Source organism: Marmota flaviventris, chromosome 17 (genome assembly GCF_047511675.1).
Source record: "Marmota flaviventris isolate mMarFla1 chromosome 17, mMarFla1.hap1, whole genome shotgun sequence".
Taxonomy (NCBI): domain Eukaryota; kingdom Metazoa; phylum Chordata; class Mammalia; order Rodentia; family Sciuridae; genus Marmota; species Marmota flaviventris.
The window spans coordinates 32,903,340-32,922,280 of NC_092514.1; the positions used below are offsets into that span (position 1 = coordinate 32,903,340).

Below are 18,941 nucleotides of genomic sequence, written 5' to 3' on the forward strand. Positions count from 1 at the left end.
CCACCTACAACTAAAAAATTATTTTTAAAATATTTTAAAAAAAAGATCACCTAGCCATTGTCTGTGATTTCATGACCTGCAACCAGCAGTTGGAAGGTATACTGATTTTCAAAACAGCAAAATGGAAGAGATTCTGCAAACTACAGCTGGACCTGACTTCAACCCTTAAACAGATCCTACAGTGTACAGTTCTTAACCACACAAAAAAATAAGTGATCCATTAGGAGCAAGCCTGGGTTTTACGAAATAAAATCATTTCAGATGGTCTTTCCCAGAGAGGAAAAGAGTAAATATCTAAGTTACAGCAAGCTATGTCTTAAGCTCGCCTATGATAAATATGTTGGCCAAATGGATAAGCGTAGGTTAGACAGTAACACAATTAGGCAGATATGGAACCGGCTGGATTTCAGGTTGGTTAAACAAATGATTAAGGAACTGCGATTAACCTGGAGGTCCTTAGTACTGTGCCATGATCCCATCTCTCTCTCTCTCTCTCTCTCTCTCTCTCTCTATATATATATATATATATTTTTTTTTTTTTTTTTTAAATGTCTTTATTTTATGTGGTGCTGAGGATTGAACCCAGGGCCTCACACATGCTAGGTGAGCGCTCTACCGCTGAGCCACAAACCCAGCCCTATATATATATATATATATATATATATACATATATATATATATATATATATATATATATATATATACACATATATATATATATATTTTAATACACTGTGTGGATAAAGGTCTGAAAGGGATCATACATAATTCAAAGCTAGCAAAGGGCTCTAATTATTGTTATGGCCACCTCAGCCTACAAAATGATTTCAACAGACTGCAAAAAATGAGCAAATCTAAATAAATGGTTGAAAATGAGGGAGATGAGATTTTGGACTCTCTTCTCATTTGTTCAGGTATATGATTGACAATGATAGGTGAAAAAGACTTCAGAGTTCTGGATGACCAAAAGGTCAATGGGACAACACAGTGTGAAGTGACTTGTAAGAAAAGCTGATGCAATCTCGGGCTCTGGTAAGGTTAAGTGTAGGTAAGATCTAGAACAAGGGGGTGATGCCTACCCTCTGCGATTGACTTTGTGTTCAGATACTGTAGAGTCTGTGTACAGGTGTGGGGACTCCTCTTTAAGAAAGGTTCCAGGAAGACTGGAGTGTAGCTCAGTGGTACAGTGCTTGCATGGAGGCTCTGGATTCAATCCCCAACAACACAAACACACACACACACAAAAGGGCCCAGGGAAACTTGGAGAAGGCTCAGATATGATGAGGCTGTGAACCCATGCCATACAAGAAATGGTCCAAGAACCAAAAAAACTTTGCATTTGGTACAGAGTTTTGTTTTTGTGGCACAAGGGATTGAACCTAGGGCTTTAAGTGCTCTGCCCCAGCCTGGAATTTCACATTTGAGAGACAGAAGAGTTGCCTGTGGACAAGGAGGTCCCCTGAGGAGGATGGCTGATGTAAGGATGGACTTCCTCAGTAGACAGTGTAAGTGGTCACTAGAAACACTCCAGAACAGACCAGACAGTCATCTCCAGGGCACATTTCCTCTGGGAACACAGAGGTTTCCCCTGATGTTCCCCCCTTCTTGAGGTTTGGTCCCCTGGCTTGAGATTCCACCCTCTGGGGACACAGGTACAGATGTCACTCAGGCAAGGTCAATTGGGCTTTCACACATCCTGGCCATAGCGGTCAGTGCTGGATGGGAAAGTGAGCAAGCTGGCCTCTTCCTGCTGGGGATCTCAGAAGATGCAAAGTAGACCTAGACTGCTGGTGGCCTTCGTGTCACAATGAAGAGCAGCCTGCTAGAGGTCAGGACCCAGATACACAAGTAGAGTAGACAGATGGGGATGGGCCACTGTCCCTGAGCTGCTCAGGCCTCAAGATGACCTATGCCTATCCTTCTCAGCTATGGGAGGCTGGGACCCTTTCCAAGCCAGGATTTAAGAAGCTACAGACTTAGATAAAAGGAAAAACATGGATAGGAAAGTTCAGAAGTATAGCAAGGAGGGGACGGGGCTGTAGTTCAGTGGCACGTGTGAGGGGCTGGGTTCAATCCTCAGCACCACACAGAAATAAGTGAAGGCATGCCGTCCATCTGCAACGACGGGAAAAAAAATTTTAAAGAAATATAGCAAGGAAGACCTAAAGCCAGAGAAAGTTTAAATGGACAGGAACAAAAAAAAAAAAACTAAGGAAAAGAAGGGAAACTATAGGTGAAGAGATTTAAGAAATGGCTTAAATGTAATGAGTAGACCTTATCTGAATTCAAACAAAACTTTGAATTCAAACAACCCAACTGTGGGGGATAAAAACAACTGTGAGACAATCAGGGAAATTATAACACTGACTAGATACTTGCTGATTTTAAGATATCGCTAGATACTGTGGGTATGTTTTTAAAAGAGTCACTTAGTGAAATGTTTATAAAGGAAATGATATTATGTCTCAGATTGTCTTCCAAATATCCCAGTGGGGGGATGGGGGATCCATGAGCTGATAACTATTGCACCTGTGTGGGTTCATGGGGATACACTGTCCTGTTGTCCCTACCTGTGTGATGTTTAAAGTTTTCCATAAGAAGTTTAAAAATAAATAAAGGGCAGAATAAATAAGTACATATGTATATTTAAGTATATTTATTTATAAATAAATAAATATATATATATATATATTTTTTTTTTCCTCCTATCCATTCACAGCTCAAAGGAAAAATAGAATCCATTCAGTAAAATAAGCAAAGCACATGCTTAGCACATGCAGGCCCTAGGTTTCTTCCCCAACACCAAAATTTTAAAATAAAAAATATAAATTTTAAAAATTGAGCATTTGATTGACTCACAAATAGATGGCCTGGAATTATACTCATATTCAAAAATAGAGATATGTCATAAAATCAACAACAGACAAATCATTATAGCTATCCTAGTAACAAACTGAAGATTGCCTGGCACGGTGGCACACGCCTGTAATCCCACAGATTCAAGAGGCTGGACAGGAGGATCACAGTTCAAGGCCAGCCTCAGAAACTCAGAGAGACCCTCAGCAACTTAGCAAAACCCTGTCTCAAAATAAAAAATAAAAAGGGATAGGGATGTAGCTCAACAACAGAGCACCCCTGGGTTCAATCCCCAGTACCACAGGGAAAAAGAAAAAAAAAAAAAAACTGAATAGAAACCGATGATAGAGCTAGATGAAAGAACTAGGTGCCCCGGAATGGCAGAGGGGTACAAAGACGTAGGAAAGCTGAGAATTCCTGTCTCCTATAATCTGAATAACCATAAAATGTGGAATGAAATGCCCACGCACCTGGGATGAAGCCACACGTACTATGCTCCAGGCATTGTTAAGCACTTTTCCAATATTGACACATTTAACCCTTATCAAACCTTATGAGGTGGGTGGGTATTGCTCTCTATTTTCCCCCGGACCAAAAAACCAGACACAGAAATTATGTAAACTTGCCACAAAGTCACTGCTACAAAGTGTGAGCCGGGATGCAAACTAAGAAAACCTGATCTAGTGTTTAAGTTCTTTTTTCACCCACCCGGCCACGTCTTTTAAATATTCATTTCTAATAATGGAGCATTCCCGAAGGTCCATGAGTCTGAATGATTTGCAGAGCTGCAGCCCAGAGCTGAAAGACGCTGCACTCGCCTCCATTCACACCCGACTGGAGCTCTGCTGGTCACATTGTGACTTTTCCCTACTGCACGTTGTTCCACCCAATCTTTAAATTTCACATGAAACCCTGAAAAATGAGTAACAGATGAGGCAGCTGCACTGAGAGCCACCACGATCAAAAGAAAACTGTCTTGACCTGATCATGTTTAAAGGGGGAAAAGGCAATGTCTTTGGCTTTTAAGCAGATTGAATTCATCCAGATTTTTATCCTAGGGATATTGACACAAAAAGGAAAAAAAAAAAAACCTATAGAACTGTAGAACCAACGTATCTAGATAAAACTCTCTCCCAGGAAAACAAAGAGACAACCCTCCCCTAGAACAGCAAGACTGTCACACCCTGCTTTGTGATAATCCACTAACAATCCAAGATAAAAGCATCATTAGCTGTGGAAATATTACTTGAATTTACCTGTAATCAGCATCTATATCAAAATAATACCATGGGGAGTCGGTGACAGAGCTAACAGAATGCTAAACGTTACGCTTAAGTTGTTTTTCAAAAAGAATTTTCTGAAGTACAGCCCATACGAAAATGTACTGCATATCAGGTCTAAGAGTTATGACCAGCAAGCCGCAGAAAATTTACGTTTGCTTTTAATCACAGATGCCCCAGAACAAAAGTTTCCATTGCAGGGCTTCACTCCAGAATAACAGCACTCGAGCAACTTTCAATTACTATACTTCTTCCTTGTCATAAAGCAGAAAGCACATGTTTGAGATTTCACTGGAAGTTGGAACAGCCGTTTCTGAAAACCTCATAAAAGAGAGAACTGATTTAGTCCTAGGATCTCGGCAGGATACCTGAAGTTCAATTTTGTCTCTGAACAAAAGCACTAAAGCAGCCCGCAGGCTTTGCATAGGATGAAGGGGAGTTGGGGGCACTTCACTGGCTGAACTAAAAAAAGCCAAATCATTAAAAAGGCCCTTAGAAAGCACCACCAGGGAAAGGTAGCAACAGAAAAGAAGTTCAGGCTCTCCTGTCTTCTGAGTAACAGCAAATGTGTTCAGCAGTTAAACTACCTCTATCTTATTTCAGAGTGTTCTACCCATACTGAGTGAATCCACATTGAAGAGAAAGCTCAGCTCCCTCCTCTTCCAGGGAGCATGTTTGATGTGAACGTTTTTAAGATACAATTACATGAACAGAAATGACAAGAGTTGTTTAAGGGAGATCAGCCAAGTTCTTTGATCCAACACTGTGACCCTGGATCTGATCATCAGTTTTCTTTGCTTCAATTCTCCGATTCTTAACATACTTTGAAAAGTTAAAACACTTAATATCCACTGATTGCTACTTGCTGGGAGAGGTAATATGCATGGTTTTTGAGCTTCGTGGAAGAAAAATGCTAGAGAAATACAAACTATTTATGAAATGTAAAAGCATGGAATGGTAGGTCTGCAGATGAGACTATTTTAACAGACTAAGATACTTGGTATTTCAAAAGGGAGAGTCAAGCCTTTTCCTATTTTTGAACATAGAATTATAGGGCAATGCTGTTGCACAAGAAGCAATTGGGACTTTCCCTGTTGGGATGTCTATTTGCTCATCTAAGTGCTTTTTTAAATCCTCATTAAGGGCTGGGGTGTAGTTATGGCTAGAGCATTTTTCCATGTGTGCAGGGAAAGAAAAAAATATATGTATATTATATATATAAATAATATTTTATATATATAAATATTTTATATTAAAATAATATTTTATATATATAAATTATACACACACACACACACACACTTAAGAAACAAAAACAAAACACACGCACAGAGAATGTACAATTAACACAGTTCAATTAAGGCCCAACTCTAACACTAAGTACTAAAATCAAGCTATGTAACAATGAAAGTATGCATTTTAACTTACATGATCTAAAATTATAGTGTTTTCTCAAGCTATCAATCTAAAAGTCACAGGCCTGATTTTTATGACATTAACCAATTTCTCAGCACCTCAACATCAATCACCTTCCCCTTCTTTTGGTTGGGTTCTAATTTCAAGGAGCTTATAGTCTAACAAAAAAGATGAAGAAAAATTTTTAAACTCTATTCCAGCGACTTGGGAGGCTGAGGCAGGAGGATTGCAACTACAAAGCCAGCCTCAATAACTCAACGAGACCCTGAGTTAACTTAGTGAGACCCTGTCTCAAAATTAAAAAAATAAAAGGGGCTAGTACTATAACTTAGTGGTAGGGTGCCCGTGGGTGCAAACCCCAATACCTAAAAATAAATAAATAAATAGATAGATAGATAGATAGATAGATAGATAAAATAGGGGCTGGAGGTATAGTTTAGGGATTGCATGCTCGAGGGCCTGGGCTTGAGTCCCAACACATATATAAATACATAAAATAAATTTCAAGAGGGACAGGAAAGCTATCTAAGGCAGAGACATCAGGAGCTCTACACTCAGCCAGGTGAGGAAGAGGGAGAATACAGCACATTCCAGAAACGCAAGTCCAGTGGAGTTCTATAATACAGGTAAGAGACAAGACTGGAGAAGAGCCAGGACCGGTAGTCTGGAGTTGACGGCAAAGGCTAGCAGAATTCTTCAGCAGGAGAGTGACAGGGTCAGAGTTGCATCTCTTCCTTCCCTTCCTCCTTTTTTGTGGTGCTGGGATAACACCCAAGACACTTGCTGGGCAAGTATTCTAACACTGAGCTCCACCCCGTCCAGGGGTGTATTTCTGAAATGTTCATTCCTTTCTGAAAACAGTCTAGGGCAGTGCTACTCCATCAACATGGGGTCCAAGGACCAATGCTTATCTATGAGTTATTTGTCACTGGTTCAAAACAAGGTTAAGGGTGCTGAGGTTGTGGCTCAGTGGCAGAGCACTTGCCTAGCATGTGTGAGGCTCTGGGTTCAATCCTCAGCACCACATACAAATAAATAAATAATAAAAGTACATTGACAACTAAAATATATATATTAAAAAAAAGACAAAGTTAAATATAAAAAACAGAGTAGACACTCAGAAATGCTTAAGACAATGGCCCAACAAAACAGCAACATTCAAGCTTGTGATCCATGAGCTCATTTTGTTGAACAGGACAATGACAAGTTTGTATGTTGTCAACTCAAGTGAGGAATAACATGTGGCTCAAGCTGCATATTAGTCACGTGGAGCAAGACCATGTATCAGTGTGTAATTGACTGTAAATTCTTTTAAAAATGGATCTTGAAGGGATGGAGTTGTGGCTCAGTGGTAGAGCACTTGCCAAGTATACGTGAAACACTGGGTTCGATCTTTGGCACCACATAAAAATAAGTAAATAAAATAAAGAAACTGTGTCCATCTACAACTTTAAAAAAAAAAAAATGGATCCTAAACTAGAGCATGAGAGAAGCCCTGGTCTCAAGAGCCATTTCAGGGGGCTGTGGTGGTGGCTCAGTGGTAGAGCACTTGCTCAGCATGTGTGAGCCACTGGGTTTGATCCTCAGCACCACATAAAAATAAGCAAAAATATTAGGTCCATCTGCAATTAAAAAAAAAAAAGAAGGAAAGAAAAAGAGCCATTTCAGGGGGTCAGTACTGAAAGCCAGAAGCCCAGGAAAGCTGTTGGAAGAAATGGTCCAGAGGAAACCTGAACTGAAGCAGTGATGTAGGGATGGACAGATGGGCTCAGAGTAAGAAGGTGGTCAAATTAGCCAGACTCGGTGCCTTCAGGATGTGGGCGATCGAGAAGAATCTTTCTGTGAATCCTGACTTTCATGAGGCTCTTCATACCGCTGTTTTATATCTTGCCATTATTTTCAGTCAGGATTCACAAAAAGATTCTAAATTCATAGCCATTTTCTCTGAGTGCCTTTGAATAAGCATAATGACAAATTAATGAAATACAGAAAACTAAGCACCCCGGTGGTTAACACTGTGCACCGCGGGGAATTCAGATTGTGAAGAAAGAAAACACAACCTGAGCCAAGTCTCCACTCTCCCCCTGAAATGAAATCATGCGGTCAGGAGGCAAATCTAGTTCAGAAAGGGGCAGCTGGAGCCCCAGAACCCCCAAGCCCTTTTAGGAAAAAAGAAAGAAAAAAGAAAGAAAACCCTCAAGGGACTTGTTCATTGCCTGCCCCAGCTGTACACAACACAAAGCCTCCTTCCGCCAATTGATGCAGATATTAAACCAGGCCTTCTACCAAAAGGAAAAGTGATAAATAGAGGGTTGGGAGGAAATCAGGTGGAAATAAATCAATGATGCTAACCTCAAAACCCACTGCCTTCCTCGGCACTATGCTTCACACCCCAACCCATATCAGAAGACAAATCAGTCAGCAAGAGCTGTGGACAGCCGCTACCTGGAAAATGAGGACTCATTCAGCAGTGGCTACATGTCTGAGCAAACCTATCCTACACCATTCCAGAGCTGAGAAGGCAGGTGGCTCCATGAGGCGTGGCATTTCTATTGCTCCAGAGCAGGCTCCTCCATTTCCCATGTTGAAAAAAAAGAAATCCTTCAACCTCCACGCTGCCCAGATTTGAGCAACAAGGGTCAGCAGGAGACAGGCCTAATGGCTTTGTGAAACCACAAAATGATCACCAAGTACATAATTTCTCTCAAGAAGGGTGCTTGATGGTTTTTAAGTTGCTACCCATTATCATACCAAGGCTTCAGTGATTAGCAGTCTAGAGTTGCAGAGACTGGCCTCAAACTCATGATCCTCCTGCCTCAGCCTCCTAAGAAGTCTACAGTTTGACTGGCAAATATAAATATGGAGCTCAGTACCTATCAGTAATCTCCCAGAACTTTAAAACACAGTATTATTATATATTCATTTGCTTTTGGTATTTCATCTCTGAGGTCTTTCTCCTCAATTACAATGTCTTGTAGGGCAATTCTTTCAACACGTTCACCATATCCCCTTGCATGCTTGTAAGTCATTGATTTGAAAAAGTTTTAAAAAAAAGACAAAAAGAAAGAAAAAATATACACACACATACACCTGGTAAGTTTTGCAACTTCTGTGATGTGATGCATTCCAAAGGCTCAAGCTATGAAATGAATTACTAAATTTGAAGATCAGTTACTAACTAATAATAAATAGCATTTACTGAGCACTTACTATTTGCCAAGCAAGGGTATATTATCTTGTATATTCTATACAACAATCCTGTAAGGCAGGTGATACTATTATTATTTCCATTCTACAGGTAAGTAACCTGTGTGGGCACAAATACCCATAGTCAATATAAAGCAGAGCCAGCCAGTCATGGCGGTACACACCTGTAATCCCAGGGTCTTGGGAGGCTGAGACAGGAGGATTGCAAGTTCAAAGCCAGCCACAGCAACTTAGCAAGGCCATAAGCAACTTGGTGAGACCCTGTCTCAAAAAATGAGGGCTGGGGCTGTAGCTCATTTGTAAGTGTGTAGCTCTCTCTCTTGCCTAGCACTTGTGAGACCCTGGGTTTGATCCTCAGCACCACATAAAAATAAATAAATAAAATAAAGGTAGTGTGTCCATCTACAACTAATTTTTTTTAATTAATAATATAAATAAATAAATAAATAATGAAGTGGGCTAGGGATGTGGCTCAGTAGTTAAGCGCCCCTGGGTTCAATCCTGGAACCAAAAAAAAAAAAAAAAGGAGCCAACATCTGAACTCAGGCAGAAGGATAAAAGAATCTACATTTGTAGCTAGTAGACTGCTTCATCATACAGAAAAGAAAAAGTAAGATTAAAAAACACCATTACAAATAATGGAACAAGGAAAAAGCCTCTCAAGGAACATTGCTCTTATTAATTTAATTGGACTGTTGTCTTTTATTAAACTGACCAATATCCTAGAAATACAGTCACCAGTGGACACCTATCCTGGCTGGTCCAGGGTTTTTTATTAGGAAGGCAAAAACCCCTATTTTCAAAAGCTGTATCTTTTTTACCATCTTAAAAGTGAAGAGGAGGGCTGGGGATGTGGCTCAGTGGTAGAGCGCTTACCTAGCATGCATGAGGTCCTGGATTCAATTCCCAGCAGGGGGGAAAAATGAGAATAAGAAAAGATAAGGTGACCCGTCCCTGTTCTTTTATTGGCTACAGTATTTGGATTTGAGAACGAGTAGAAGAGATGAAACTATAGACTATCTGAGCTGGCACAAGATCCCATCCACCCAAAGAGCCAAAAGGATTCAGGTGAATTCTAAGCCACACCTCTGTTTTAATCTGAACCAAAGAACCATCAAGAGCAGTCAGAGCAGCAGCCCAATACAGAGCAGCTGGAGGATGGCTCCATTTCCCCTGGCCAAAGCAGGTAGGCCAGGATGCCCCCTGACTCAGCTAATCTCCCACCCCAACTTCCTCTTCCCTTTCTGCCATGCAGAAAGTTCTGGGACCAAGCCAGAGCCAAATAACCTGTTGGGAGGGAAGTCACTGTCTACTCCCTTTCATGTCATGCACCCACAATGACCAAATGTTTTCCATCAGGCACCCAGCCCAGGCAAAGCCAGGTCCTGTGGCTTTAAAATGAAAAGCAGTGCTTTCTTCTGACTCTGAAGTGGATCTTGGAGACAGATCCTCCAGTTTTGACAACTGAGTAAGTTAAACTCATCTAAAGGGACAGATCCAATCTTCAAAGTCTAAATCTTCACCCTTTTCCAACTATTCGTCACTCTCTCTCTTTAGAAATCTCAAAAATGTCCACCAACCTACTTATTAAAACAAGACTAATTGCCTTACTTCAGGATTATAGGTTTCATGACAAAACTGGTCTTATAAATGCACTCAAAGTTCTATTATCATCTAATTACAATTTCTATACAACTATATAATAATGTGTGTGTTGTGGAAGCCAAAAAGAAAAAAAAAGAAGCTTTAATTACTTTTGTACCTACCATTAAAACAAGCAGAAACAGGACAACCTTCCATAAAGAATTTTTAAAAGAGAGAGAAAAAGAGAAGGATGCTGGAATCCCTTTACTTAGTGGTTTCTCATAGCTTCAATGAAGGTGAGAGGAGCCAGAGAAGATGCAGGCTGAACATATATGGTCATCCCCAGACTTTCTTACTATATAAAGGAGAAATTAATAAAAGAAGAAAAAAAGAAATACCACACAGCATTTTCTTTCCCCACCATAATTTTTCAATTTTCTTTAGAGAAATGCCAGCCAATAACTAATTAGAACCATATCCTTTGTTATCCCAATGGGAAGAAGTACACAAATGGTTTTAAAGAGCAAATGTTAATGAGAACTTTAAAAAAATGTAATCTGTAACTTTGGTTCCCCCTTCACTGTAAAAGAAAATTCCCTTCTTTAAAGCTATTTTTATGGTTGGTGAAATAGCATGAACAGAGCCCTTCAAAAAAAAGTTAAGTGTTCACCTACCCATTGCCCTGAACTGGGGGTGCCCTGGCTTTTCACTGTTCTTAGGGTGAAATTAGCATCACAAACTCACAGATTTCTATGCACCCCATTTTAAACAAGAGAGACAAAAACTCAGTTACAAAAGAGGAATTCGTTTTACATCTCTTTGGTTTCAAGGAAGAAAATAATTCCTTTCAAAGTGAATACACAGCTTTTGCAATTTCCAAGAGTATGTTTTTCATAAGAAACACAGCTGGAGCCTTTTTACCTGGTATACATCACTACGAATAAGAATGTTTCTGGGATCAGATCTTGAGCTGCCTATTCACCAATATCCAGAGACAGAAACCACCTCCTTGAAAACTAGTCTGGTTTTGAACAACAAAGTAAATTCTAGGATATGAGTCAGAAAAACTCTGAGCAAAAAATAAATTTAGGGGGGTGAGAAATATAGCTCAGTGGTAGAACACATATTTAGCACATACAAAATTCCCAGGTTTGATCCCCAGCTAAACAAACAAAAAAAAATCTTTAAATAAAAATTTTAAGATGCTAACACATCACAGTTTAGGTACCTCCACACTATAAACTATATTTTCAAATGGGATCTCCATGTTCTCCAGATGCTTCATCCTGATGAAATTCAGCAGGTCCAGGCTAGGGCCACAGAACCTTCTCCCCACCGCCAACATAAAGGGACTAGCAGCTAGGGTAGAGAGAATCAAACATGGCCTATATCATATCAAATATGCCCATTTTTTTTGGGGGGGGGAGCTTTAAGATTTCCAAAACATCTCAATTTATTCCATATTTTTACTATCCAACAATTTTATTTTCCCTTTTGTAAAAAACATAACAATAGACCTAGCTATGTAACACTTACCATTCCTTGTTTGTATTCAAAAGCCAGAAATCATTTATATTCCCCAATGAGGATATTATTTTAAACAGACTTCAGTCTACAACAGAAACTTGCTAGAAGAATAAAAGTATTTTTTGATAAATCACTTTCTGAGCATTATTTCTCCCCAAAACAGTCATATACACAACCAAAGAAAACAAAGGATTCTCATATTTTGAAGCAAAAAGTACTAGCCATGCATATTCACACCCTATCAAGCATATAAATCAAATATGGGCAAAATAACCTAAAAAGTGGTCAAAAATGGGAAGTCTTGTTTCTCTGTGGTTAGTGAACCCATGTTTTTCCAATGTTAAATTTGCAAACTGCATTTGTTAAACTGTATTTCATACTTTAAATCTCAAGTCTGTACCTTAACACTGCTTTGGGATGGAAGATTTACTCGAGACATTTGGGGTCACAGTACAAGCCTTTTGCTCTCACTAAATCTAAATCATGCTTCTCAACAAGATTCTGTACACACATAAAAGAAACACATGGCATGCGTTACCATCCTCCCTAGAGGAAACTAAATGCCCCAGAATAGTATCCCTCCTGTCCACCCCATAAACTGAGATTCTCCTCAGAAAGGGAAGGAGTTGGAATCCCTCTGCATCAGACACACTAATTAAGCAAGAGCACTCCAAAACTTTTTCTGTTACCATTCATTACAAAATGTCCTGAATTTGTTTTATTGAAATGGACATCTTCATCCAACAGATACACACAGGAACCCAAACTAATTCCAGCAGCAAACTGGGAGGAACGAGAAATTGACAGCAAAGTATATATCTCCTGGAATCCTAGTTCTCCCAGTCAAGCTGCATCTATGGGATCAGTTCTTCATTTAATTCCAAGTAGCCAAAACAACAGTGGCCCACCAAGAAACTAAGGGATCTGCAAGGACGGGACTGCTCCTGGGCCTGGAGATAGCTGGACAGCCAGACAATGAAAAGCTCCCCGGAGGCCACTAATTCAGCCCCGGGAAAGGGGGAAAAGTAGGGAAAAGGCAAGAGAAGAAAGCTCCCTTCTCACCCAAAACCACGATTAGTGGCCGTCTCCCTGGGGCGATCAGTGGCCTGACCCCAGAATCGGCCTCCAGGTCCCTAGTGCTTTGGGAGGGGGCCCCAGGAAAGCAGGTTTCTCTGGAATAGAAAGGAAACTTCCTGGTTTGGGCATTATGGGTAGGGGGCTAGCGCTTTCCCCAACCCATTACAGGTATCCACCAGGAGTTAAGTGGTTGGGGGAAGGCCCCCTCCCTGCACTAATAGAAAGAGGTGGGGGGAGGTCACTGGGTAGCGACCCTAGAGAATAGTCACCCTTTCGCGAGACTCCCAAAATGTGAGAAGGGGTCACAGTTTAAGCCAGGGTCCAGGGGGCTAAAGGGTGTCAAAACTTCCCATTGCGGGAGCAGCCTGACACTGGCACCTAGGAGTTGCCGCCGGCGCCCCAACCTAGGATCGGGGTGCGAGCTCAGATAGGGACAAGAGAGGAGGTACGTGCCAAGATGGAGAAGGAGGGCAAGGGGACAGCAGAGCAGGGGCGGCGAGGACCGAGCTCCCGGGAGCGCGGGGGCTTCGAAGCCGGGGGCGCCAACAGGCCCGCGCCGCTCACCTTCCTGTGCTTCTCCTTGTAGGGCAGCGCCAACCACGGCATGTCCCGCACGAAGTCCTGCCACTGCCTCTGGTCCTGGTCCGAAGACACGAAGACGATCTCCAGGCGGCGCCGCGGTTCGGGTTCCGCGGCCGCTCCGGCCCCCGGCCCCGGCCCAGCCCCGGCCCCTGGCCCGGCCGCCGCGTCCCCCCGCAGGCGGCCGTAGAAGGCGGCCAGGCTGGCGCTGAGCTGCGCGCAGGGGGCGCTCAGGCTACAGCCGAAGTAGAGCCCGAGCAGGGAGATGCCGCGGGCGCCAAGCGAGTGCACGTCCACCTCCTCGCCGCCGCCGGTCACCAGCTTCTCGCCAAGCAGTTCTTCCAGGAAGCCCGACATCCTGGCCCACCGCAGCCCCAGCACGCGGGCGGCGGGCGGGTAGACGGCTGCTACCCGGCTCCCTCGGTCCGCGCGGCGGGCGGGCGGAGGCGATGGCAAAGGCGGCGGGAGCGGGTGAGGAGAGCTCCGCCCACGGGTCCGCCCACGCCACGCCCCTCCGGCCCACGCTCGCCACGCCCCCTCCGTGGCTGACCCAGGCCGCGGGGCACTCTAGGCGCAGTCTACCCAGGCTGGTCCCCAGCAGCTGGCGCCCAGGCGCCCCAGCAAGAGGTCGCGGGCTTACAGCGCGTGGCCAAAGAAACCTGACCCGAAACGCTCCACCGTGACCTCAATGCCTTGGGCCTAAGTGAAGACAGGAGAAGGGTCCGCTGAGCCGGAGCTTTCTGAGGCTGCAAACCAATGCCGAACTGGACTTGGCCGCACTTTTGCCGGTATATCCTCTTCCCTCCCAATTCTAAGTTCTCTCCAGACTTCTCCAAAGGTGTCTCCCTCCCCGTCACCCTGTTTTGTACCCACTCCTTGTTCCTCCACCTCCTTCTCCTTTCTCCCCACACAAAGCTTAACCCTAAGGGCACTTAGGACCCACTGACCTCTCATAAAACTTAAAAGGATTTAGTGTCTTTGCCATACAATATCACTTTATCAGGCTAAGTCTTGCTCGGCAGTTATTTCTCTGTGTATATTTTGTATTCTCTATTATAACTGGACTAGAGGACACCATGTCTTTTATTTCTTGTGCGCCTGTGAAGTACGAGGCACACAAGAAAAAGAATTCATAAATACTAGTGAATTGATTGCAAGTCGTAGTGTGGGATTTCAGTCCACAGGTCGCTGAGACCATGTCCCATCAGCGAAAGGCTCTCTTCCATCTCCACAAACATGCAACAGATGCTGATCGCAGTATCTCTAAATCAATGCTGGCAGCTCTCCTGATTGGCTTCAAAACTTATATCAAGTCTGTTGATGGCTGAGAAACATTCTAAGGAATTTTTTCCTCAAATGGCAAATGTTCATGGATGTTTAGGGAGAAAGTTTTTCTCACCACTTTCTAAATTGGTTCATTATAGTGGCACATACTAATGGGATATATTGTCGCATATTCATACATGCACACGTTACACAATATAACAAATTGGCCAATATAACTCCCCTCCACTTTCCCCCTCCGTCCCCATCTTCCACCCCTTGGTCACTTTCCTCTACTGATCTTTAGGGTGAAACTTAACAGGTGGTCTGTTTAATAAAGTCTCCCGGGCTCCCAACCACCCCTACCCACAAACATGACAAAAATGTATTCCATGCCCACCTGCCAAAGAGGGCTTTGGTGTGACAGCAAAAGGAAACACACACACACACACACACACACACACACCAATAATAAATAAACTATCAGCCCTCCAGTGCTTTTAAAGTTATTTCTTGGGTATCTACCGCCATCTAATGGAAAGAGCGAGAAAAGAAAAAGTTCTACCAGCCCCAAGGTGTGAAAAATGTTGCTGGGCAGGACCAAGCAGAATTCTTGTTATTTACAAAGGTCCCCTCCCTGTCCCCTCACACGCAAACACGCACACATTCACACACACATCATAGCAGGTCTCAACAGGATATCATTTAAACCTCCCAACTTAACTGCAAGCTTTGACACAAACATAAACTTTCGAGCCCTAAAGTTCTCAAATTTGTGAACAGTAGAACAAGGAATCATATAGATTTTCAGTGCAGTGAAATATTACCACATAAAAAATGAAGAAAGTGGAGATGTAGGACAACACCAGACCAGCAATTTCTACAACTTACATATATTTTCTTAGTAACCACCTAAAGACTGCTCATAAGCTGGATCTTTAGACTGAGGACAGCCTAAGCAAGGCAAGATCCCTATGACAAATGCAAATCTCATGTTAATTCTTAGGAAAAGTGTTATGCTTAAAATTCTGACCACTACAAAGGCAGTATCATAATAAAACACACAGAAAACATCATTTTTAAATGAAAACATTTTAAACATAATAAAATAATATATATTAAGTTTTCAAGTATCTTTTAAAATCCTTTTTTAAAAAAATTCTGTAAATGGGTTAAAATGCTTTCTTCTCATCCAGCTCATATCTGAAATGCCCCTGGGTGGGTAGGTACATGGGTTAGGCATGACCCAAAGCATGTTAGACTGAAATTCCTACACTCTTGACATTTTTACATGACACTAAAAAAAAGTAAAGGTAAGCATTTACATCCTATGGAAACCAAAAGACAAAGTATTTGGAGTGGAGGTAATGAATTGGAATTTGGGGGTTTGCAAATTTGGGGAAATAATGAAGTAATTATTAGAGTCCTTAACTTTGGTATACTAGGTGCAAGCCTGGTATAAAGAGGCAGTTTGTTCAGCATTTTACTTTTATTATTTTACAGGAAAGCACTTTCCACTGGAGTGTGTCCAAACCAGCATCTGGCACCTGGAAAATGAGAGTTCGAATATACTGCACATGAAATATAAATAAAATTTGGAGAATTGTTGGTGCAGGAGGCCTTGGTTAGAAGCCAAATATCGCAGCTGCCTTTTAAAGGAGTGTCGAAAGAGGGGATTTGCAATGGAAATCATTCCAAAATCATAATTCTAGTGGGTGTTTGTTATAAGAAGAAGCCTAAGGAGACTCATTTGGCTCCCTATAAAGAATTAGCCAATGTCCTTTGGCCTGCGGAAAGCACTACTCTCTCTGCTGATGAGTATAAGAGAGCCACTTAAAGAGATTGTCCCTACTGGTATTTAGCTAGTTGCGCTACAAAAATTGAATGGTGAATATGCTATTCTTTTTTTAAAGTATGTATTAAGGAACTACAATATACATGATATTGTTAGGGTTTTTCTTTTCTTTTTTTTTTTTTTTTTTTGTATTAGAGTTTGAACTCAGTGGCACCTAACCACTGAGCAAAATCCCCAGCCCTTTTTATTTTTTATTTTGAGACACAGCCTCACTAAATTGCTGAGGCTGGCTTTGAACTTGTGATCCTCCTACCTCAGCCTCCTGAGCCACTGGGATTACAGGCATGCACCACCACACCCAGCGAGAAAGAGATTTCTTATAAGGATTTGACTCATTATGTTATGGAAGGTGAGATGTCCCAAGACCTTCAGTCAGTCAGCTGGAGAGCCAGAAGAGCCAATGAACTCTAGACTGAGTTCAAAGGCCTGAGAGTCATGAAAGCCAATGGTGGAAGCTCTAGTCAGACTTCAAATCCAAAGGCAGGACATCCCACTCCAAAACAGTAAAAAGCAGAGAGAATAAGTTTTCCCATCCTTATCCTTTTTGTTCTATTCAGATTTCATGGTTTGAATGAGACATGCCCAGACTGGGGTGAGCAATGTGGTTTACTTGGTCTAGGAATTCAAATATTAATCTCATCTATAAACATCCTCACTGTCACACAGGAATAATGCTTAGCTAAATATCTGGGTACTCCTAGCCCAGTCATATTGACACATACCATTACAAGTGTGCCCCTTGTAAACTCAACACCCATATGTATTTGTTTAAACCATACCTCCAAATAATCTCCATAATTTCCAAATAAAGACAATAACAAAGTCATATCTATCTAATATGATAAACTACTCTACATGCAACCAAAAATATATTAACCTCTTCCCATAAAAAAGAGAGAGGGCTGGGGTTGTGGCTCAGGGGTTGGGGTTGTGGCTCAGTAATAGAGCGCTTGCCTAGCATGTGCCAGGCCCTGGGTTAGATCCTCAGCACCACATAAAAATAAATAAACAAACTAAAGGTATTGTGTCCAATTACAACTAAAAAAATAAATAAATATTTTTAAAAAGAGAAATTCCTTGAGTGATATTTAAAGTCTATATATATAATTTGTGGTTTGTGTGTGTATGTGTATGGTTAGCACTGGGGACTGAATCCATAGGTGCTCTTCCACTGAACTACACACCCAGCCCTATTTATTTAGAGATAGGGTCTGACTAAGTTGCTCTCAATCTCACTAAATTGCCAGGACTGGCCTTGAACTTACAATCTTCCTGCCTCAGCCTCCTGCTGGAAGGCTAGCCAGAATTATAGGCATGTATCATTATGCCTAGCTTAAAGATATTTTCTTTTTCTTTTTTAGTTGTTGGTGGACCTTTATTTATTTTTATGTGGTGCTCACACATGCTAGGCAAGCACTCTACCACTGAGCTACAGCTCCAACCCTTAAAACCAATACATTTTATGTTACATAATAAAGTAATGACAGAGAAAGAAGAAACAAAAATATTTTAGACATACACACAAACATAATAAAATAAAGAAGAAACATCTATGATAATTACAGTTCTTGTTTCTCTTAACTGGTCATATGATGGCTGGTATTTATAGCCACCATCTTCATTACCCAATTTCTATTCCCTTTGCCTTCAAAAAGCACTTTAGCTGGCTGGGTCTTTACCTGGTGGAAGGACCCAAATCTTCATTCCCAAAAGGTCTGGGCCATTAATAGTCTTGTCTAGATTGGATTACTGTTTTCCATTGACCTTAATCACAGGGCATAGCAATACCAAGAAACACCCTAAGGGATCTTCTGCATTCCAGACATCCTCTTCCTTTCAGCTACTATTGGGTATTGGTCCAATTTCAGGAACAATCACCCAGCCAGCACAGTAACTCCCTTACTTACTTGCCTGTTGACTCAGAGTTGCCACGGGTCCAAAGGAGCCATGCAGAAGTCATAATTTCGAGTTTGGTGGAGATAGTTGAACCTCCTGATAGAATCACTCCTCCTGGAACTAAGACCTGTAGGCCAGCAAAGCACAAAATTGTGGGAACAAGAAGCAAATTGTAGCTGGAGAGTTAGCTCAGTGATATGGTACTTGCCTAGTATGTGCCAGGCTCTAGGTTCAATCCCTAATACCAAAAATAAGTAAAAATTAACATTAAAAATTTTTTTAAAGGGGCTGGGATTGTGGCTCAGTGGTGGAGCGCTCGCCTAGCACAGGTAGGACCCGAATTCGATCCTCAGCACCATATAAAATAAAGGCATTGTGTTGTGTCCATCTACACCTAAAAA

At 41.8% G+C, this 18,941-nt stretch overlaps 1 protein-coding gene across 2 annotated transcripts in view; it reads right to left on the reverse strand.

The window, feature by feature from the left end:
- Nxn (nucleoredoxin) overlaps positions 1 to 13,972 on the reverse strand; it is a 147,390-nt gene extending 133,418 nt beyond the window's left edge. For both annotated transcript variants that reach the window (XM_071603294.1, XM_027924510.2), the window contains exon 1: positions 13,512 to 13,972. In XM_071603294.1, coding sequence (XP_071459395.1) covers positions 13,512 to 13,883 — 372 coding nt within the window. In that variant the 5' untranslated portion in view covers positions 13,884 to 13,972. The remainder of the gene's footprint in view (positions 1 to 13,511) is intronic.
- Positions 13,973 to 18,941: the final 4,969 nt, after the last annotated feature.